General features: G+C 46.4%; 1 protein-coding gene across 7 annotated transcripts in view; it reads right to left on the bottom strand.

Moving 5' to 3' along the window:
• The window catches only part of Fndc3b (fibronectin type III domain containing 3B), a 293906-nt gene that overhangs the window by 66978 nt on the left and 203326 nt on the right, over positions 1 to 23602 (bottom strand). For all 7 annotated transcript variants that reach the window (XM_029475079.2, XM_029475085.2, XM_021157455.3 and 4 more), the window contains exons 7-11: positions 23544 to 23602; positions 16497 to 16648; positions 13873 to 13932; positions 7265 to 7403; positions 4453 to 4506 (exon numbers count right to left, since the gene is read on the bottom strand). In XM_029475079.2, coding sequence (XP_029330939.1) covers positions 4453 to 4506; positions 7265 to 7403; positions 13873 to 13932; positions 16497 to 16648; positions 23544 to 23602 — 464 coding nt within the window. The remainder of the gene's footprint in view (positions 1 to 4452; positions 4507 to 7264; positions 7404 to 13872; positions 13933 to 16496; positions 16649 to 23543) is intronic.

The raw sequence follows: 23602 nt of genomic DNA, 5'->3' as shown, positions 1-23602 counted from the left end.
GTCTCTGGCTAGACACCTGTGTCAAACTCTAGAGGTCATGTGAGCCACAGTGCCAGGGACCCTTGTTTGGTGAGGAAAAGCCACACCACTTTTAAGTAATGAAAACCAACCCGAGTCAGGTGAAAAACTGACCTCCTAGCCAAGTAGATAAGGATTCCAGAAGGTTCTATTCTTATGCTTCATCCCCAAGGCATAGCTGCTTATTCCACGTAAGTTTAAAAACTAAGGAGTTATCAAGCTAGTTACTAGGGCAGAAAAGCACCTCGCTCTCTCTTATTGAAGCCCCAAGAGCAACGCTCGAGTAAACTGTACGCACTGAGAAGGTAATGGCTGCAGGCTTGAAGGAGCTGTCAGGAAGCAGCTCTGCTCTGCTTCTGTTCCTCACTGCAGCCCTGCCCCAATCCCCAGCACTGTGGATATAGCACAGCCAAAAGCCTGACTTTCTTTCAGAAAGAGGCTTGAAAGCTGGGCTTCTGGAAGGCCCTGCACTTGAAATTTCCTAATACCTTCGGCCGAGATTCCTAGAGCAGCAGCCACTGCAGCTGTGCTGTCCACTAAAGCCGGGGCTCCAGAGGATGCACAGGACCATGGTTCCAACCTCCCCTCAAGTGATGACCCTGGCTGAGGAGGAGGACATGTGGGTAGGGAGATCTTCCTCTAATCAACCCTCTTCAAAACTTATCCATCTGTAAAAAGTGTTTTTACATTTTTACAAGGTTTTGGTGTGTGCCTCTGATTGTGTGCATGCACACAAGGTGTGCGTGTGGAAGTCAGAGACAATCCGAAGGAGTCAGTTCTCTCCTTCCACCATGTGGGACCCAGGGATTGAGTTCAGGCTGTCAGGCTTGGCAGAAAGGATCTTTCCCCAGTCCCGTCCCGTCCCTTCCTCCCCTCCCTTTTTCATTTTTCATCCATTTTATTCTTAGGCAGTGATCTGATCCTCCACATACCCCACAATCTTCCGGGACCCAGGTTTAGTTCTGCAGCCCCTGGACAGCCATGAGGCTCTGGGAGTATGGCTGAGGCACTGTGAAAAGGGATGGGAGGGGAGGTGTGGTTCCAGGGAGGGTGAGGTAGGCAGAGGCAGTGGCTGCTGGCATTATCTACCCTCCCAGTCTCCTGCCCCACCATGTTGTGCTAGGGGTGGAGCCTAGAAGCAGACCCTGCACCAGGTACACTGGCTCTTGAAGGTGAAGGAGGAGGTCTCAGAGCTGCAGCCAGGGCTTCCTGTGTTCTCACTTCCTGCAGGCCAGATGCTGGTTGCCTTCGGTGAACACCTGCCTGCTTTTCTTATAGCCAGGGCTTGGGTAACATGGGAATACTGACTCAAGCCAGCTGCCCCAAGGAACTGCTGATTCTTCCGTTATTTAGAAACAATACTATTAGGTTATTTTGCTAGAGATTTCACTCATAAAATGATAAACAGCAAGAATGAACTAGTTGCTACTGCAGTTGGTCTCACTGCCACAAACTCTATGGAACCATGTTTTAAGCTTCTCATGCGGATAGAAAGAAGAGAAGCAGGGTTTAAAGCAAAGAAGTAACTGGATGAAAAAACAGGAAGAGCACAAGGCCAGCTTTGCTCATTTGCATATTGCTTGCATATGTTCAAAAGAGAAGATGTACCCAGAGCCTGCTCAGCTACCATGGAGTAGGGTGCTGTCCTTCTCATCATAGGACAGGTTGCCATGTGGAGGCAGTAAGAGGTATGTACCAAGAATGCTGAGTCATAAGTGAATCCATCAAGTAATACTGAGAACAACCCCTGAATAATCTCTGATCAGAAAAGGCGACCACAGGTCACCTACTCTGTGACAGCATGACTGCTTGCAAGCTGCTGGCTGTCCTTGCTGCCACTGTGCAGATGGGATAACTGAGGACCTACAGGGTAAGCTGCACAGTGTAAAGTTGGGACAGAGACTCCATCTCCTAATCTTGGCACTCTTGAAGATCTTGTCCTGCCAGGGCTTCCGACAGCCTTTTAAGGCGATTGTTAACTGCAAGGCACAAGAACCCTTTGTTGGCCTGTAGGTAAAAGGCAGCCTGGCATCTCCAGCAGTAGTTAGAAGTCAGGCCCAGAAGGAGTTTAAATTTAGGAGAGGAGTGATGAAGCGGCACAAACAAGGCTATGATTAAGGAGAGAGAAATACAGAAGGGGACCATGCAAGTGCATAAGGCCCCAGGCTAGCCACGGAGTATTTGTGTTGACTGGTCCAGGGTGGGTATCATGGCAGCACAGTCCTCAATCTATCTCATAGGAAGGGTGAGCTGCCCTGCATCTGCACATGCCTGCAGGGAACCTGCCTAGGAGACGTCCCACCGAAGCACTCAGCTTCTCTGAGCTTCCCAACAGACCTAAGATGACAAACAGCAAAAAGCACAGGACATGGGGGTAAGGAGGTGGCGTGGCTGCTAACGCGCTTACAATGTAATAGTGAAGACCTGGGTGTGATCAGCAGCTCTCACATAAAACCCAGTGCAATGTACATGCTTGTGATGTCAGCACTGGGCAGGCAGGCATGCTTGTGATGTCAGCACTGGGGAGGCAGGCATGCTTGTGATGTCAGCACTGGGGAGGCAGGCATGCTTGTGATGTCAACACTGGGGAGGCAGAGATGTTTGTAATGTCAGCATTGGGCAGGCAGGCATGCTTGTGATTTCAGCACTAGGGAGGCAGGCATGCTTGTGATGTCAGCACTGGGGAGGCAGGCATGCTTGTGATGTCAGCACTGGGGAGGCAGGCATGCTTGTGATGTCAGCACTAGGGAGGCAGGCATGCTTGTGATGTCAGCACTGGGGAGGCAGGCATGCTTGTGATGTCAGCACTGGGGAGGCAGGCATGCTTGTGATGTCAGCACTGGGGAGGCAGGCATGCTTGTGATGTCAGCACTGGGCAGGCAGGCATGCTTGTGATGTCAGCACTAGGGAGGCAGGCATGCTTGTGATGTCAGCACTGGGGAGGCAGGCATGCTTGTGATGTCAGCACTGGGGAGGCAGGCATGCTTGTGATGTCAGCACTGGGGAGGCAGGCATGCTTGTGATGTCAGCACTGGGGAGGCAGGCATGCTTGTGATGTCAGCACTGGGGAGGCAGGCATGCTTGTGATGTCAGCACTGGGGAGGCAGAAATGTTTGTGATGTCAGTACTGGGCAGGCAGAGATGCTTGTGATGTCAGCACTGGGGAGGCAGGCAGGTGGATCTCAGGGCTCTGACAGACAGCCAGTTTAGCCTAATTGGCAAGTCCAGGACAAGGAGACACTGCCTCTAAAAGCAGGTTGATGGTTCCAAAGGAACAGTACCCGAGGTTGGTGTCCAGATTAGCACACAAGTACACACACACATGAACATGTATGCATACACACGTAGACACATATGCACAAATTAGATACATACACACAGATGCAGACACACGCATACAGGTACAAGCCCTCTGAGATCTTAAATACCTTCATTAAACTCCTATTCCTCCTCACAGAGGAGGGAGGATGGAGAGGGAGTGGGGAGGAGTGGGGAGGAGTGGGGAGGAGTGGGGATGTTCTTGAATGTTCAGGGGTCAGCCAAGGGCTACACCAGTGGTTCCATTGTCCAATAAAACCATTTTATAATGGACAATTCTGGAAAGCCAGAGATTTCACCTCACCATAACTGTGGGCCGTTTGTAGGGATTCCAAGGCTGCTGTGGTTGCTGTCTTTGTTACTCAAGTCTGTTAGGGTGCAACCCAGATGGAAATACACTCACAGAAAGTGATGAAGGTCCCGTCTATCGCTTTAAAATGCCATCTTTAACTATTTCATCCACGTAACATGCTCCACTTTAACAGCTCCCCATACCTGATAAGTAATGTCTTTGCTTATGCAAACATTCTGAATTTTTAATCTCTTCAAACTTACATCACAGAGATTAGTTAAAAATTTCCCAATTTTTCACATTTTGTATTTTTTAAGTCCTTAGCCCCTTGTACCCAAGCACAGACAGGGAGAATACGGCAATGAATGAATCAATACACAGAGATCAGGATGGTTTCATCCACAGAGACTCAGTCAGACGTGGTATGAACGAGACTCCATGTGCTGTTCCACTCTGACAGACACAAAGCAGGCCACCCTGTACCACTCCAAACAAGAAAAGCAAGGCCAAGCCAAGCAAAGGCTGCTTCGCAAGCACCAGGTTCTGACTTATCAAAACCATCTATGCAGTGCAGATGAAACAGCCCAGCTGCTAGCACAAATTAACGCCTGCGGAGGCAGTGGGAAATCGGAACAGATAAGACCTGCCTATTCCCAGTAGTACTGCTTGCATGTAAGCAGGTAAATTTATTTCAACACACAATTCACTGTACAGCCACAATCCAACTGCTTCTCCATAGTCAACAGCTAGAGTCAAATGTGTGTACTAAGGTTGCACTTCTTCAAAAGGGCGTTTTACACGGACGAGTGTGGAAGGAGGCTTACCTCATCCCATTCTAAAAGGTAGCTGGTGATTTTTGAACCATTGTCAATTGGAGCCTAAAAAAAGAAAATAATGAAATGAGATTGGAGAAAGCTGTTTAGAGACAAGCTAGCAACTTAGACAGAGGCTGTCCCCTCAGAGGGGGCACCAGCAGCTGCCACAGGCCTTGGGAGACACAATTACCTATTAACTTTAAGAAAGGCCTCCCCACCGGCAGGCCCCCCATGGATAGTAAAATACACCCACTTCCGCCTCTACCCACACTCCTGCCCCTGTGTGCCCTGCTTCCTCTGGGATAAAGCTTTGACCAGTCACTTTAAGTTCAGGTATGGCAAAAGACAAAAGGCCTGCTGTGCTGCAGAAGCCACTGGGGCCTGGGAACAGGCACAGTCCTGCCTGAAACTTCCCTGCACAGCGTTGGGGCTCCTTTTGTTCTACATTTTCCTTTAGGATCAGAAAGCCCGGCTGGGGCATTAAGTACCCACTCTATCCCCTCTGCCCCACCCTGCCCACGCACCAAAAAGTAATTAAAAAAAAAAAAGGAAAAATTACATCCTCTGGATAGACTGCCGGAGGGTACTGCTATTTACATGTTAGCAAAGGGGGGCTTCATCATTTCCTGTGCTCATAAAACAAAGCTGATACCAAGGTCACTGAGCAGATAAGGGATCAACAAGGCAACTAGGACCTTCCTAGAAAAGAACACTTAACAGACCCTGAGCTGTCAGAAGGGATGACCAGGTGGGGGTCCTGGTAGCAAGTTCTAGAAAGACAAATAAGAGGCAAGCTGTAAGAGCTTGTCTTGTCTCAAAACATGCTTGGGTTTGGCTCTTCCTCAGAGAGAGAGGAGGCGAGGGAACTGCTGGGCACCCTTGCACACAGACAGAAACCCAGATTCTCACTGTTGCAAGTGAATCCCAGCTTAACTGTCGGCTTGCCAATGGTCTGCTGTTGGCTGTTTAATATCAACATGGGTTTTCTTGTTCCAAGAATGAAGACATATGACGGAGACTATACTAATCACCCACTAACCTACCCAGTTTTATAAGAAGCTCTCAGCAAACAACACCTATTACTTTATCACAATCAAACATCATCAAGGCTCTGTAAGTGCCACAGGTCCCTAGATACTCTCATCCTCCTTCCTGCTAGGCCAGCTTGCAGACTGCTTGCAACGAGTCCAGAAGTTTGGAGTTTTGGTGGGTCTAGCCCAGACGACAGGGTACAGATGTATGTGAAATTTTAAGTAACTGGCAAAGCTTTCAGGAGAATCCAATTCTATGAAAAGAGCTACAAGAACCACAGCTCATGACTGGCTGCCCTTCATTTGCCGGCCTGGGAATAGCTTGCCCACTGCCATTCTCAAAATTCCCAGGGTGGGAGCTTTGGGTCACGGTCTTCTCCCATGTCATTGCTGACTCACAGGACAACAGAAGTTCTTTGGCTCTCAGTTTTCTGTGGAGTTCAGAACAGAAAGCTGCCAGAGACAGTCTCTGGTGTGCATGCCTTTACTCAGTTCCCTGGGAGTACATTTAAATAGAAGTTGGGCTGAATCCAGGACCATAGTTATGTTTTCAGACAACTGAATGGAACAAGAAGGTATCTCTGTTCCCGAATGACCTCTCTGGAAGCTGCTGGTCCCCCTGAGACCTGAATGCCACCCAAGCAGAGAGCATAGACATTTCAGTGATTCCCAACTTTAAGTTTGTAAGACCCCGGGGTCCCTCTGGTAATCTTCAGATTTCTTGTATTTTATCAAAAGCAATAGGTTTTAGTTCTTTCCTTTGGAAAAGCGAGGTTTATATTAGCGTCGGTGAGCGTCTCTTTAAATGGATAGATATCTGCCGAGGCATTGAGCAATGATGATGACCAGTTGGGTGCTAAAACTCTGAAAAGGTGGGAGATCACTGACCTGTATTATCCCTGGCAGCCGGGAAGGAAAATAAAAAAGTTCAGATTCTAAGCCAGTTCAACCTTTTTCCTTTGTCCCACTAACACAGTCCATGTCAGCCACTGACTCTGAGCACATGGCCACCCAGCAGGGTGCAGAGAAGCCTGGCTACGCTGCTCCTCTCTCCCAAGCCCCCTCACCCCTCCACACTCCGGAACCATAAGCCTCCGGAACCAACATCTATCTGACGTGTTCTAACTACATTTTAAGATATCAAGACACAGAAATAATAAGGATTGTAAAGGGTGATAATGACCATCTATTTTCATGAGAACAGGAACCGGTGAATAGCAGGTTAAAGGCATACTTTAAAGGAAGAGCCCACCCTAGGACCACGCTAGACGATGGTTATTTTTAGACAGTATACTAAATCACTACATAGAGTTCAGGCTGTTAAAAATAGGAATCTTGATTGAGCTAATGACTAATTAGTGAAAATTAATGAAATCTTAATAGAGTATAGGACACAATATATTCTGGGACGCTTTAACTATATTTCAGCTTAGGACGAAGGCAAAAGAACTCAAACCTACTTTATCTCTAAAGCCTCAAACTACATTCTGAAGTTTACAAAATTTGCAAAAATGAACTAAAGCAGTAGAAAATGGAGGTGTTTTAAGTATTTCTATCACTTGTGATACATTGAGAGACAGATTTACCAAGGTCCTGAGAAGGTGCCCACACCTGGCAGATCCTTCCTTCTACCTCTTCTGCTTGGCTTGTACGGGAATGGCAATTACTGATGCATCCTAACCAGGTTCACACACTGATTACACAGGAAGCCATGCCTCATTGCAAAATGGAATATTTGAAAGGGCCACTGCCTGCCGTGAGTATTATTTTTGGCACTTTGAACTACCCACCTTCCACTGCAGGGTAAGTGAACTTTTGCTCCTGTGTGCCAGCTTGGGAGGGAAGGGACATTCTGGTGCGCAGCTATGGGTGGTGAAGCTGACTGGCTCGGAGCAGGATCCCTTGACAGAATTGTACACGGCATATACCCTGCAAAGGAAACAGACAGGGTGAGCATCGACACCTGAGACCCGCGAACAAGCTTCTGATCTCTGCCTCATCCACAGGCTTCATGGCTGAGCCAAGCGCCTTACCTAAGAGCACACTGTGGCCTTGCCCTGACCTAGCCCTGGGCAACTACAGGGACAACCATCTCATTAGGTATTCCATTCACTGAGTCCCCTCTCGGTCCCACTGCAATGGAGGTAAGTCTGCTGACTGGAGAAGAACGTTCTACCTAAGAAAGAGACCTTCAGTCCCAGAATAGCTTCCATACATACATCCTGAAAACCAACAGGCTTGACTTGGCCGTCTAGGAAGACATAAGAAGTACACTAGTAGGTGTGAGTGGGTGTGAGTGAAACGTGACATGGTGTACTGACCGGAGTGCATAGGCTGCAGAGAACGTACAGAGGAACAACTCGATAGGTGACACCTCAGAACTGTTCAGGCATAGTGTACGCTGAGCTAAAAATACAGGTGTTCTACCCTAGAAACCTGCTGGCTACTGCCAAATGCATCTCTCTCCAATTCAACAAAGCCAGGGTTCCCACACAGTGCATCTGCATGCCTACTTAATGTCCGGACGCAGCACCAAGATTAAAGCTTTTCTCTCTGCACTCTGAAGCACTTGGCTCAGCAGTCACACGTGCCTGACTGTAGGGTCAAAAAACAAAAAACAAAAAACAAAAAGGCAACAGGAGAATGCGTCCTGTATTTGTGTCATCATAGCATGAGGCAAATGAATGGTACTGATTGTGACGATGCTCCTGCCCGGCCCAGCCAGGTGGAGCAAAGGCTGCCTGCCCTGTGCACACAGTTGAGGAGGGATGTGAAGGGCCAAACCGGCACGGCAGTGATCCAGCGAGATCACTGGTGTGTCAGGATAGACTCAAATGAACCGTACTTTGTTCCAGACAGGGTCAGGCTCAAGCTTACATTTTATTATATCAGAATTCCCCAGCTGAAGTCTTAATGGTTGTACTTAGACCAGGATACACGTGTGCTGTGGGAAAGGGACCTGATGTCTTTAAATACAAGAGCCACTTACACATTTTAGGATGAGACTAAGATCATCACAAAGGGGGACAATGAGATCCTGAGCACAGCAGTATATGCCTCTGATTCTGTCACGGAGCAATCTGAGTTTGGAGGTGCCTTGGGCTACTGTCCTCGTGATGCTCCTGGTCAACTTAGCACAAGCTGGAGCCATTTGAGAAGAGGGAGGGAGCCTCAGAGAGAAAATCCTTCCATCAGACAAGCCTGTGGGGCATTTGCTTGACTGAAGATTAATGTGGGAGGTCTCCACAAATTAATAAAAGCTCACTATGGGCACTGCCATTCTTGGGTAGGTGGTTCCTCCATGGTGTAAGAAAACAGGCTGAGCAATCCAGGAAGTGCAAACCATAAGCAGCCTTCGCCATGGCCTCTGCTCTGCTCCTACGTCATGGTTCCTACTTCCAGGTTGTTGTCTTAGCCCTGCCTTGACTTCCCTCAGTGATGGAGAGTATCCTAAGAGTTGTACCAGCCAAACGTACGAAGCAGGGGCTCCAAGAATTTCATCCATAGGTTTGCAGCTTCTTCCCACACGTCTGGGACATCCCAGGAGCCACAGTCTCCGGTAAGCAAGAGCTATTTCATAACTGCACTCTGGGCTGGGCAACTAGGCTTTTGGGAATGCCTCAAAATATCAGTTTTCTGGGAAATATCATTCCGTGATGTCACTTCTGGGCAGCTTCTTGGACAAACTACGCCTGGTGGTGACTGGAAAAGTGCCACTAGGTTGGTCATGGGCTCGCTCCGCTTTATCACTTCCATCCCTGACAGAGCTACGGCTGACAGAAACAGTGTTCTTCTGGTTTTAAGCAAAGATCCAATTTATTTTTAAAAAGGCTTTAATATACCTTGAAGCACAGTAATAAAGGGTCAAAGACAGCAATGGCAGCTGTCCATACCCTACAGTGGGCACAGGCTTCGCACGAGCCAGTCTCTAATGCCGAAGTCCTGGCTTCCCATAGTAAAAATCATCTTAGTAACATTGTTAACTTCATAAACCTGTCAACTAAAGGAGGAAGACACTCTGAGAAAAGCCCATGGCAACATTTGTAGATATGTAAATATCTAATATGTAGATATGTAAATATCTAATATGTAGATATGTAAATATCTAATAGTTAAGCATAAGTATTTTAAAAAGCATTTATTTATGTGACTCACTTTTTTCCTTTAAAATAATTAACGTATAGGTGAGGTATGTACTGGTGTGTGCATCTGCACATGTGTGAGTGTGTGTGCAGAAGCCAGGGCAAGCTTGGTGTCTGTCCTCTGCTATCTATCTGCCTTATATTTGAGACAGAGTCTCTCGTTGGCCTGAAGCTCAGCCACCAGGCTGGGCTGGCTAGCTGGCAGTGAGGCCGGGGATCTGCTGTCAGGGCCTCAGCACTGAGCTACCAAGCACAGGCGATGAGGGCTGGCTTTCCAACGTGTGTTCTGGGGATCATGCTGATGCCCTTATTCACTGAACCATCCCTCTAGAAAAAATGGGATTTCCTCCCTCACATCCTAGCATACAGTCTCGGTGTCTTTCCCCTTCTCTTCAGCTTCCCTCAACAACAGACCAGACTTCACTTAAATGTTTTTATACAACACACAACATTATTTCCCTAGTGGAAGTACTAATTACACTTTAATAATTATAAATTGATTATTTTTAAAACATTCTATCAGTTAATCATAATGATTAAGTCAACAATAATCTAAGAAAAGACCTAAGTTTTACAAATCAATGCATACATTATACGTAAAGGTCTTTTTTTCTTCAATCACATAACAACAATAACAGCAGCAGCAGCAACAACAACAACGAAAGAAGTTAGGACCTGTTTCTGCCCAGGCAACCGAGACCAAGCACCAGGCAGCTCCACAACGGGGAGCCGGCTACTTCTAAAGACAGGCTATATGTCAGTAGAGTCATGGACAACCAATGCAGCAGGGGAGGGAGTGGAAAGAGAGGTACCACCCGAGGATATCAGACAATCTGTGGACAGGATAAAACCTGAGCAGAGAAATCAAAGGAAAGCTGAGGGCCAATGAAAGGCGACGGGAACAGGGAAGGTAAGGGGCCGATGGGAGCAAAGCACAGTGGAGAAGGAGGAAACTGTCAAACAAAGCCCAGCATCGTCCACAGAAGCTATGGAAACACAGCAATTGGAACAAAGAAACGGGGAGGCCTAATGCCACTTCAGAGCACAGTTTAACAACGGAATGTTTACGTGCCGAGACTTCTGTAGGTCTTAATCAAAATGTCTAGTATTAAGAACTGGAAGGGCCTATGGTATAGCCCCCTCATTGGTTGAGTGCTTGGCCTCCATGGCATGCACTAGGTATGACAGCACACACATGCACTTGGGAGGTGGAGGCTGGAAGAGCAGAGTTCAGGGTCATCTCTAGCTTCAGAGACCCTTTCACACACACACAAAAAAAATATATCAACAGGAAGGGGCAAATACTGTTCTGAGAAATATCCCAGTTGTCTAGTTAGCTCCGTGGGCTTGGATCAGGGTGACATACCTAAATTCTTAGTAAAAGGGGCAATGGGCTTAGCTGCTCCTTTTGTGGCTGCCGGATGACACACGTCTTCCACAGCAAGTGGTATTTTTTTCAGCTCACTGTGGTCTAACAGGCGACTGCTGAATTTATGATTAACACTTGCATTTTGAGAACTTTGAAAGTTCTCTGCATTATTACAGAACATTACAGACATCCACACTTGATCAAAATGCAGAGAGCAGGAGATCACGTAATGCCCAGGCCCAGCTGAGAGGCTACAGCACAGGGCACGCACCTGAGGGTAAGGATCAGCTCAGAAGGGAAGGGTCGGGGAGACAGTGAGAGCCACAGGGACAGGACGTTACCCAGAAGAATGTCACCTAGAAACGTCAAGGAAGCCACACCCATTCAGACTCAGAACATGGCTCCCTAAAGAAGACTGGAGCAAGGATGGCACCAATAGACATGCTGACGTGGAAGGCGAAAGCTCCACACAAGTCAACCCTAGACAAAGCCCTGCGGGCAGGCAAGGGATGCTGAGAGAGAGATGGAGAACAGTCTTCCTCAGGAAAGAACTGTCCACGTGGTTATCAAACAGTCAGCCCTGAAAACACACACACAATACAAGCAACATTACATGGACAAAGCAGGTTTTGTGTGTATGTATGTATATACAGGTTTGATATACAATACACGTGTGTGTACAATGGATGTATATGGGAGGGACTGGAAGGTAGAAAGGGAAGGGAGAAATGATGTGATTATAATTAAAAAAAAAAACCCTACTATTATAAAAAGACCCAGAGGTCAAATATTCTCCATGCTTCCTTTGTATTGAGAGAAACAAGAGACAGGACAGTAATAAAAAGGGCAGATTCATCACAACATTCAAGTTTCTTGAGAAGAACATTGTAAGACATCAAGGAGCAGGAAATTAACAAACTAACCCTTTAGTACAGCACTGACAATGGCCTTAGAACACGGAGCAAAGGAAACGTGTGCTAGCCAAGAGACGACTGCATTTCCATGGCTGCTTTGCAGGTTAACGGTTTCCATTTCAACTGACCATGAGAAAAATGGTTAAACAGTTTCTTTTATCATCTTAGCTTTACAAAGTATATGCACTTGTGTGATGTTTAAAGTATTTGCGTGGAAGCTAAATAATTCAAATCACAAGGTTCTGGTTTAAGCCGCAGCGACTCCTGCAGTAGGGTTCATGTGCTCCATATACCTGCCAGGTATGCGCTCACTGTGATGACATGAACTAGCCAAGTTTAGAGCACATGTACCTCTGACAAGCACACCGAAACCTCACTCCTGTTCTCTTTTTTCTACTTGAAATAGGGTCTCAGAATTGCCAGGCTGGCCGCCAACTCCCCACACAGCCCAGGATGGCCCTGACCTCCTGTGTCTTCTCCACCTATCCTTCTCAAGTGCTGGGGTTGCACATGTAACTCCATGCTTCCTCCCTACGCCTTCACACTTGATTGACTAGTAGATCAACCTCCGTGGGTGTGCATGTAAGTGTGCAGGGATGCACGAACATGCAGTCGGAGGACACCTCTGGGAGGCAGGGTTCTCCTTCCAGCATGTGGGATGAATACAGGTTGGAAGGTCTGGCAACAAATGCTTTACCCTGTGCCATCATAATTGCATGGCTTCTGGTAAAGAGAAGCTGTCACAGAACTTTTACTGATGTTGAAGTGAAAGCATTCGATTTATGGCAGAACTGGACTGCAACTCCAGCCGCTTACTTTGTCTTCAACCCACAAGGGCTTCTGTGTTCAGGATTAACCTCTGGAAAGGATACAAGTGTATTCAAGCTGTGTCTTTAAAACACAGCTGTAAACACAAACACCCAGACAACGACATTTTTTGCTGCACGTGAAAACTAGATAAAATAAACTACATTTAGATATCGGCCTAGCTGGAACGGATGGATGTCCCATTAAATACTGAGACGGACTCCACAGTGATTTGGATCACAGGATGACCGGGCATTCTCCTGCTTGCTAGGGTCACAGTATGGGTCTCAGAAAAACCACAGAGGCATTCCAACTATAGGGCGCTCTGCAAAGGCTACTGTTCGCTCAGAGGGGGTTTACTCACATCAGAGGTAAGTCCATAGCTGTGTTATTTGACTATTTCAGAATCTCCTGGCTTTGAAGACCCAAACTGTCCTCACACAGGAAGGTGGGCTTCTGTCATTGGGACTGAACATGTAGGTTTCACTATCAAGTCTCTATGGTTAAAATAAAACAAAACTCGCTTGATGGATATGTATGTATGTATGCATGCATGTATGTATATATGTATGTATACACATACACACACGCACATACACACACCAACAGAAAGAAAATAGATGCTAAAGCACACCATCTAATAGACCTTAGAAGCCCTTATAAAATTATTATTGGTGTGTGTGTGTCAGAGATGGGTGCTGGGTGCCTTCATTGCTCTCCACCTTATTCTCTGAGACAAGGTAGTTCACTGAACTTGGAGCTGACCTACTGAGCCTGAAGTCCACTGATCAGTGTAGATGGGTTAGTCAGCAAGCCCTAGGGACCCTCCTGCCCTGCCTCTCCAGCACTGGGATTACAGGTGCCTGCTGCTGAGCCTCTGCACTGCTGCTGGACACTGAGCTCAGACATTCATGTCATTTTACGGACTGAGCGATTTCCTCAGCCCCAAAATTATATTTTAAAATAAAAGTGCTGTTCAGGACACCTCCGTTTTGGTCCCAGAAGCAGTCCTGGGTCCTCAAAACTGCTATGCTCTGTGTACAGTAGGTGAACAAGTGACCACAACTTGGCATTCACACCTTCCATGAGGGAAGTGGTATTCAACACCAGCGTTTGAAGAAGACACGGGATACACAGCGTCGACCTTTGCTCTGGCGCTAACTCACCTCACATGGTAATCCGTGGCAGGCCTGAGATCTTTCAGGTTACACTCCAACTCTTCTCCACTGGAAAACAAAGCCTTTGTTAGTTTAATATTGGTCTCAATGGCAAAGCGGCTTTGGGAGTAGGCTTCATAGTCAGTCACAGTTATTTAAATACTACTATGTCTGCATTCACCAAAACGCAGATGTCAACCTGATTTGGTTGGTTTTGGTTTCTGTTGTGGTTTTAAATTGCAAATCAGACTCCTTTGATGACATCACTAAAATCAACTAAACAACAAAGTCATTTAAATTATAAAAATTTAAACTGTCTTATGACTTCCAAGACATAAAAGCAAATGTGTATACAAGTAGATCTGTAGGTCAGCACACCATCTGCATGGCAGAGGGACCCCAGTCTTTCCTGGCAGGAACCCTGGAGAAGCTCTCAGCATAGGACTACCCTGGTGAACTCACAGCCTATCCCAGTCCCCCAAGACATAGCTCTCGGACCAAAGGGGAAACTGAGCCTCAGCCTAATGGCGAAGAAGCAGCCCGTACAAAGTAAGACAGGCTCTGTTAAATCACAACACAAAGGCCAGGCGAGGTGGCACACACCTGGAATCCAGAACTCTGGATGCTGGGGTAGGAGTATCATAAACTCAAAAACAGCCAAGAGGACCACACAGCCAAACTGTCCCTTAAATTTTTTTAAAGATGGAGGCTTTGCATGTGCCCATAACTTATTTTTCATTCTTCAAAATGATTAAATGGCACACTAAAGAGACCAAACTAAGTTCATTATCTGACCCTAGCCTGAGGGATAAAAGACAAGGTCATGGTTTTCAAAATAAGAGATATGTTCTTCACAATAGAGAGCCATCCAGTCAGCTGGCAAAACTGGAGTCAGGACAAGTTACATGAACATTCTGTGGCAAACTTCATGTTTACAAAAAACTGCAATGTGGTTATCTACAAAAACATTCTTGGGCTCAGAAAACATCCTGAACCACTAAACACTTGGTGGTAAAGGGCTGCAAAGTTTTATAAAAAGAAATGTATAGAAAACAGTAAATACACACTTAGCATCATAACAGGGTAAAGGGTCAGCGACAGAAAGATAACTGCAGACTACACCTGGAATGCGCTCACCAGTACACCCAAAGCTGGGTGTGTCTGAACGTCTCCCAAATAAAGTTGCTGTAAATTTCAAAACAGAAGCTATGTCCACCCCTAGTGCACAGCTGTGCAGCCTGAGCAGCTACGTCCATCCCTAGTGTGTAGCTGTGCAGCTTGGCCTGCATCACAACCTGAAGTATTTTGTTACCTGCTAAACTAGACCAACATAGGAAAACAGCAGTCATTGAGAGTTTTAGCATTTCTTGGAGAAGAGTACCCTAAAGAATTAAGAAATCATGCCAGCTGAAGTTGAGGGGCAAGGACTCCCTTCTAGCAGAGCCAGGTTTCCAACCTTCAGCAGCAGGCTGCCTGGTGTTGCCTACCTAGTTCCTTGGGATAGTGGTGTATACTTGTACTGAGGTTGAGGGATGAGAATCCCTAAGTACAAGAATTCTTGACCAGCCTGGTCAGCAAAGCCACACACTTGACTGTCTCTAATTTCTGAGTGACAGGGTGGAGGCTCTATATTTTTCCAATCTGTCTCTAATTGTATTTTTTTCTTCCCAAAATAAAAATTATTTAGAGCCTATGCACCAAGCTGGGGTTTTATTCCAAACAGAGAAGGCAATCTCTTGCAAAGGGGTGATGACATGGTCTCTGGTGTGCTCTGGTGTAGCTCTGTAGGGAAGAGGTTTGATGGTGCCAGGGTAAGAGCAGGTACCACTGCAGGGACCAGGGCAGAGTCACCAGAGCAGAGTGGGAGGGAAAGTTCAGCATGGGGCCAGTTCTTGTCTCTTTTTCTCTTTACTAGCCCACGAATTCACTCACTGGGGTAGCACACCATGAGTGTAGAACAGGAAGAGGGCAAAGTGCTCCACACTGATGAGATGTAGACCAGGAAGAGTGAGACACGAGTGGGGTCTGTGTGAGCCAGTGACCTTGCTGAACAGTCCAACAAGGCTACTCACAGGGAGGGCCACCAAGTAGTACAACCAAAGCTTGCTTTCCGATTTCCTGCTCTGCAAACTTGAGCTGTACAAAGGAAAAAGGACTTGACTCTAGCTTTTTTGTTTTATTTTATCATAGTTAGAAAACAGGTATAAATCCCCAGACCAGCTAATATGTGGGACTCCATAAAACAGGGGCTGATCTCTTCCTCTGTGCACTCAACTTGGAACCACTATTGACAGTTTTTGTCCTGAAAGACCTTGGTAAAAAATGTTTATTAATACTTACTGTATTGACAACTAGCATGTAATCAAGAGATTCACTTCACCATACAGCCCTGTGTTACTGATTTATAATTAATAATTACTTGGACAAAATTCATTAGTTCCTGACATTATAATTACTTTCTCCAGGGCTGAGAATTGAATCCAGGGTTGCATGCACACTAGGCTGATGAGCTGGCTCCTTAGCCCTGTGATTACCAATGTTTAAGAGAAAATTTGCATCATTTGAATTTCCCATTTTTTCTCTTCAGTGATACAATTTAGTAGTAAAGAAAACCACGTGAAAACACACTCCACCTGTAAATGATCTTGTATTTCCCATCTCGCCCTTTGTCAGATAAGGCGACCTCATAGCTGTAAGGGAAGGAAAGACCACCATGGGGTCCACAGGACAGTCCAACAGGGGGTGCCCAAGACAGCACAACTGTTCTTGCCTGGATATTAGACACCTGAAAAAAGAAGGGGGGCGTGTGTTAAAAAGTGTCCAACTGCATTCCTCCTTGTGCCTGACAATTTCAGGTAAACAATGGCACTTTCTAGAAGCCTTACAGCTTTGCTGTGTGTTGAGTTATCCCATGAAGGTAACACCAGCTCCATCGAGACCCATGGTCCTGTAGATCTCCAGGAGAAATCAGAAGCAAGGACCAGGCTGACCGGAGCTTTCCTTTCTCCACTGCCCATGTTTATCCAGTTATTGTCGCCTCTGCTTACGACGTCACCTGAACAAAGGACCTGGAAGAGCAAGAGCTCCCAGTCTCCACTCACCACTGCTGAGTCTGCTCTAGCTACACGCTCTCCTCGGGCATGTCTGGACACTCCTGCTGCTCTAGCACAGGTCTAGCCTTGGCTTCTTTCCCTGCCTGGTCTCAGCTGCCCTGAGGCTCTCCAAGTTGTTTCCCCAACTCAACTCTGTTCCTAGAGAAACCCAACCTGGTGCATAAGCCTTAATCCTGTAATGCAAATCTAACAATGAGTCTGTCGAGCCAATTTTCTAAAGACTGTTTATTGCAACCTGGTTCCTAGTCTGGATAACTCATTAAAGTGAAAGGAGGAGTAAGACTCAATAACAGAAGCCAAAGCTTGGTGTTCACGCAGACTTTATAGTTGACTACGCCAGCTCTAGGTGGGGATGCATAAGGGATACAGACACTCACTCAGTGCCTATTGTTTTCTCCTATTTCTGCTACTATCTGATCAATATAGACTATGAAAATCTATATACTCAAAATAATTTAAAAGCACAGATGATGGGTAGGGAGATAAATTTCAAGCATCCTTTCTACTCTTGTTAATTATTCCAATATTTGTAGACATTCCTTCATATAATTTCTGTTCTATACAGACGTAACACCATGGCACAGTTAGCCAGACCTTAAAGACCCCTGGTGGACCTCAGTTCACTGCTGAGTAGCCTCAAAGTGCCACACTTACCACCACACCTCTGTGCTCTGTGGAACCTAGGGGGAACTGCTAATCCCACCCCTATCCTTTGCCAAGCTCCCCTGTCAGACTGTGGCACTTTCTGAGGGCACAGACTAAGTCACAGTCACTGGTGATCAGTGGCTGTGGAATAAATGTTTGCTGAATAAAACCTGAGTCAGAGGGAATGCAGCACATCAGTTTCTGACAGAGGCAGCAGGACAAGCAACGGACCATCAGTAGATAGGAGCGATGTAAAAGAACTAGTCAGGAAAGGCTATTAGAGGAGCAATCTCCAGTCTTCCAGCTGCAGCTGCAGCCTGCCAACCCTCTTCTGCTGTGTGCCTTCCACCTGACTGATGGGCAAGAATGTGGGACCAAGAACCACTCTTGGTGTGTGACCAGCTGCCTTGTGCTCCTGCCCCTACGATGCCCCACCCTGGTGGACCAAAGTCCATCAAACCACCAGCACAATCAATCCTTCTCCCCGTATGGCTACTGTAAGGTATTCATCCACAGCGGCAAGACAAGCAGCTAATACAAGGAGCATTGGTGTTGTCACAGTGAGTAGAGAGGTACACAGGGCACCAGGGACCGACCAGGGACAGTCTGTGGACTCTCCTCTCAGGTCTGCTTGTCAGTGTCTTGGTCTCTTCATCTCTGGACATTAGTTCCTTTGTTTCTCTGATTAGCTTTCAGATAGTTTCTCACGCAGACCAGAGTATATGATGAATTCTTCCATATACCTATAGGAGTAATCTTGAGCTACTGAGCATTTTTAAGATTATAATTTCAAAGGTGCTGTTTTGCTATGAAGGGTTCAGTTTCCATTAAAAAAGACAGGCTGCCTACACCTAGGAGACATCTGCTGGGGTGATAAATGGCTGCCTTGCCCCATTCCGAGAACCAAGTGGGTAGTGACATGGATTCCATGACTGGGGTGTGAACTAGCACGTCTCAGAATAGCCCAGTGAAAGCCAGTGCTCCAGATACCAAGCACGAATTCAGAAACTCATGTCCTTCAAACTTTACCTTTTCTCACAACTGCTACACACACACTTTCCTCCATGAAGATTTAATTCTTTAAATTGGCAAAGAAATGTGATGCTAGAAGCACCAGATAAAATAGTGCTTACTCTCCTCTAGACTATGAGCCAGCCTTGAAGAGATGTAGGCACCTGTGGAAACACAATCTTGCCAAGGGCCTTCCCAACACAAATGCACGCTGGGGACTCAGCATTGGCTCACAAGGACAGGCATTCTGTGAATTCCTCCCTTAAGCTCTGTCAGCAGCTGGCCTCCGGCTTCTGCTCTTCAGCCTCTAGCCCTCTGTGGGAGAGAGTGTTGGGCCTCCCTTTGGACTTGGACATCACTTCCACCTCAAGGTAGACTCCTGGAAACTCTAGTGTATCTTTGAGGACAATGCTCCCATGGGTCAGTCCTCAGCCTCAGATCTATTTACTTCACATGGGTCAGGGGTGAGCTGGTGAGCTGGTGAGGTGAGATCTCTGGGTTCAAGCCCTGCTCTAGGTGGCAGCACATGTGTACTTGACTGTCGTATTGCAACCTCTCACTCTGTGCCCAAACTCTGTCACCAGTGCTGCTCACTGAGACCTAGGATGTGGTCATCTGTTCACTGCAGTGATCTCCCCAGCTACACATTCTCTCAAAGAGAATAAACCACAGCCGCTTTATGGATGTAAGAGGCCTGCCACCACCACAAGTCAGTGTCTTTGGAGTGAGTGATAGGCGTGATTTCCAGGTCTGAATAACTAGACATGGTACCATCTGACTTTGGTACCACTAATATAAAAGGGCCTTTGGAAAGTATATGAGCTAAATCTGCATAGAAATTAGTTAACTGGTTAAAAATACCCTGGGAGCTTATAAAACTACTAACTACTTGTAAACGGCCACACATCAGTTAGAACTCGGTCTTTCCTGTGTGTTTAAAAGTACAGATTCTAACTTGAGAGGAGCTGTATGTGTGTACAGTAAAATATATTAACTTGTAGCAATTATACCCTTTCTCTCTGCCCCTTCTGTCCAGTATTTGAACTAACCTGTAAAATCCTACTTTCCCTTTTTTGTTTATTCTCAGAATTTGTGGCTATGTGGGATAACCACAAATTTGGTGAAAGAATATGCTAAGGAAATAGTACGACAGAAATTGGTAAATTCAAAAGCAGTCGTCATGATGAATAACCCCAAAGAAAAACACAGGAGAGGAAAGGGTAGAAGATGTACATTCAGATCGACAGCTTTCGGCTCCTCTGCTTTCCAGCTCCTGATGTGGTGTCTATTGCCAGACACCAGGCTGTGCATCTCCCAAGGAAGCAGCTCCTATAGGACGTGTTTCTCCTAGGTTTGGCTTCTGGCACAGACAATCAATTGTTTCTTCAGACTAAGCACTGGTCGATGGAAACAGTGCTCAACCACAGCTTCATGTTCTCTGCCTTTACATCAAACAAACAAGCAGCTCACAGGACATGGGAGGCTGCACTGAGCTCCCCTCTCTGAGGGGCTCCAGCCAGCAGAATGGCTGCGAATTCCTAAACCAGAAGGCAGCATTAAAGCTCTTGCCTAGAATAGAGCAATGGCCTTGTCAGCCAAGTCCCCAAGGCACCCAAGTGCTGAGTTCCAGGACAAATACCTGTGTTTCAGTAGGCAGACTTAACGAAATTGACCGAGTATTTGGATCTCTTTTAGGGAGCAGCAAATGATTCGTTCCATCTGGGGTACCCAAGGTTACAGAAAGATGGCTGGGGTCTGCAAACCATACATGCCACTTCTGCACTGGAACTATTAGCAAAAACCTCAAAGAAGAAAATCATTGTCTTTTCACTTAAAGTTGGTAGAAAATCTAGCTGAAGGGAAATAAAAGAAGAACTGTTCAACTTACTTCTGCAGCTTAGATTCCTACCCTGGAAGGCAGCCTGTCATCCCTCCCTACCCCCAATCCTGAATCTTACTTCACATGGGTCAATATGGAGCTTCACAGCATGCTACAAACTCTAAGGCAAGTATCTTCTAAGTAGTCTAACAAAGTAAGTAACTCTTACCTCAGATTCCCATGTGGTTTTTATTACATTAACATTCAAAGATGAGGGCACTGAGGCTCCTCCATTTATACCAGGGAGGAGCAATCCCTTGTCTATGGGCAGGGAGATACTTGATAACCACACTGGGCACAGACCCAGAGGCCACTCCCTCCCAGCTGCTGTCTGGCACTGTCACATCTCTACCCTTGACTTCCCCCACACTGGCCAGTCTGTGGGCATCTGTCTGACCCACCGAAGTTCAGATATGTCTGTCAGACACTTCTTCACCAAACATTTGTCAAGGGGTCAAACATATGTCAAGGACAGTCATAGCTAGGTCTTGGGTGCACAAAGACTATGGGACAATTGTGCATATGAACTTTAGAAAGAAGACACAAAAGGCAAAGAGCGAGGACGAGGGAGAGAACGCCATGCAAACGACTGGACTGGGAATATGAGCAGCTGGTACCAGGCCTAGAGGAGGGTGACCAGGAGTAAAGCAAGTGTAACCCAGAATGCCTGGGTCCATGCAAGAGCAGTGAGAACTCTTAATGGTTGAGCCACTATCTAGCCCTCTACCTTATTTTCAGGACCACTCACTGAATCTAAATCGTACAGTTTCAGCCACACCTGTTAGCAGCGAGCCCTGGGAGCCACTCTTCTCTGCCCTCTGTGCTTGGATGACAGGTGTGTTCCATCACTCCTGTCTTTTGTTTTTTTTATGTGGATGCTGAGGTCCAAGCTCAGGTACTCATGTTTGCAGATCAAGCATTTTCCCACTGAGTCATCTCCCACCCCTTACCCCTTTTCCAGTCTCTCCCTGCACTTAGCCCTCCAATCTGCTGCTGTGTCTACAAGGGAACTTCCATTTCTGTATTCAGACTCCACTTCAGCCCTTCATCCTCCTCTTTCCACAGTGCTTCGTATACAGGCACTTCTAACTGTGTGCTACCTCTATTTTTCTGGATGTTCTGCAAGTGAAACAGACTTAGTATGTCCTAGAAGAGCCATCAAAATATGTTAAGAGCCTAAATTTAACTGACCCTGAAGGAAGTCCAGGCAACTGGAAGAGACCTTCAGAAACACCCTTGAGTGCACTGGGCTATGGGGCAATGGCATGGCAATGGCAGGGATGCACACAGGCCATGGTGGCCCTCAGGAACTACTATAGACCACAAAGAATATCCACCCAATGGCATGGGCGTTGACTGGGAAGCTATGGAAAGGAATGCTCAGAAGCCAAAAGCCCAGGTCCCCATAACATTTGGCATTGAATGGGTATAGTAATTTAATCAACAGATTTTCAGAATGGGCTAAGTATCTAGCCTTCCTTGCCACACTGGACACCACCAACTAATTCTGACTCCTGAATCCTCCTCTCATGTGGACCATGCTATCAAGAAGTAGGATAGGAGAGTTTCTAACACCCCTGTGGTGGATGGCCCTGGTGCTGTTTGTATTTTGATGTTAATTCCACTTTCCCAGGACGGGCCATCTGGAATGAGTCACATACTCAGGTGACTTCTTGTGAACCTTCCTCCAATGAATAAAGAAACCAATCACTTGGCAAGTAGGCAGAACTTTGGGTTGGAGAGAGAAAGAGAAGGGCAGGCGAAAGATATGGGCTTTTGGAAGGGGATATCTGGAGGACAAGATGTAGCTACTAGTGACCCCCGGTTTAGATGGCAAATCCACCAGGATTCGCCACTGGGAGATTTAGATTTAATATGGCTTCCAAGATTAGAATCCTAGTTGCTGTGCCCAGCGATTGAGATACCACTGATTCTGAATTAAGTTTGTGTGGTGTTTTCCTTCATGAGGCAGCTCAACTGGGTTCCAGAGAGAAAGGTATGGCGGCAAACCGTGGGTTTGCAAGAAGTGTACCCAAAAGGCTGTAAGAATTTTGAAGTGTGGGGTTGGTGTGGTAATGACCCACCAGTGGGAACTTAGAGAGCTGGGTGGAGAGATTTCAGAGCTCAGAGGCAGAGTGTAGATGAGATGAGAACAAGTCGACCATGCCCGCTGGGGCTTGCCAGCATAGCATGAATTGCATTTTTTAAAAAATATTTTCCACAACACACCCCCATCTCTCTGGGCCCACTGTCTTGCTCCAACTCATCTGCCAACTTATACCAACCTGCAAATGCAGCCTCAGTTACTTAACATCTTCTAGAAACACCCAACGTCCGCTTGCCAGGGTAAGTCCAGACTGCTCGCCTCTCCAGCAAGGCCCTCACAAGTAGCCTATAACGTCCACCTTCCAATGCACACGTACTTTTTGGTTTAGTCCAATTGAGAACCTGAGGTCTATTTGGAGTCTGCTGTTTAAAAGCCTCAGTCTTTGTTACACACAAAGATTCAAGATTTTTCAATTCCACCAGTAAAACATTCCCAAAACCTTTGGCTCTCTAAGCTCAGACAAAAGGCTGAATCAACATTATGAATTTCTACCTGAATTTCAGAACACTTGGCAAACGGGACTGAACCTCACAACCCTACCATTCCCCTTTCTTTTTTTTGCTATTGTGCCCAGTGCCCTCTAATATATAAATACTATTCAGAAATCTACCTACGGAAATACCTAGGATTTCTGAGGTTTTCAAAATGTATTCTTCCTCCATTTACAACGGTAACAAGAAATTACCAAGAACAAACTGCTCTGGAGACCCAAGAAAAATGTGATCCATCTAACTGCATCCCGAAACTCTGTACAAAAGAGGCACTTAACGAGTGACTCTACAAACCTTGCTCTGAATAGTCTTGATCCAATAAGAACTGACGACTATTCACAGTAGAGTCCTGCTTACCGACAGAATGGCAACAGAAAGCGCATCAGGAGTACTTAGGAACGCGCTGTTCCTGCACAGAGGTCCGGAAGACATACCTGTGGTTTCTCTATTCCCGAAAGAATGTCTTGCACCCTCTTTACTTCCAACTCATACT

Source organism: Mus caroli, unplaced genomic scaffold, assembly GCF_978045245.1.
Source record: "Mus caroli unplaced genomic scaffold, Mus_caroli_1 scaffold_3, whole genome shotgun sequence".
NCBI lineage: Eukaryota > Metazoa > Chordata > Mammalia > Rodentia > Muridae > Mus > Mus caroli.
This window is presented reverse-complemented; position numbering and strand designations above follow the sequence as displayed.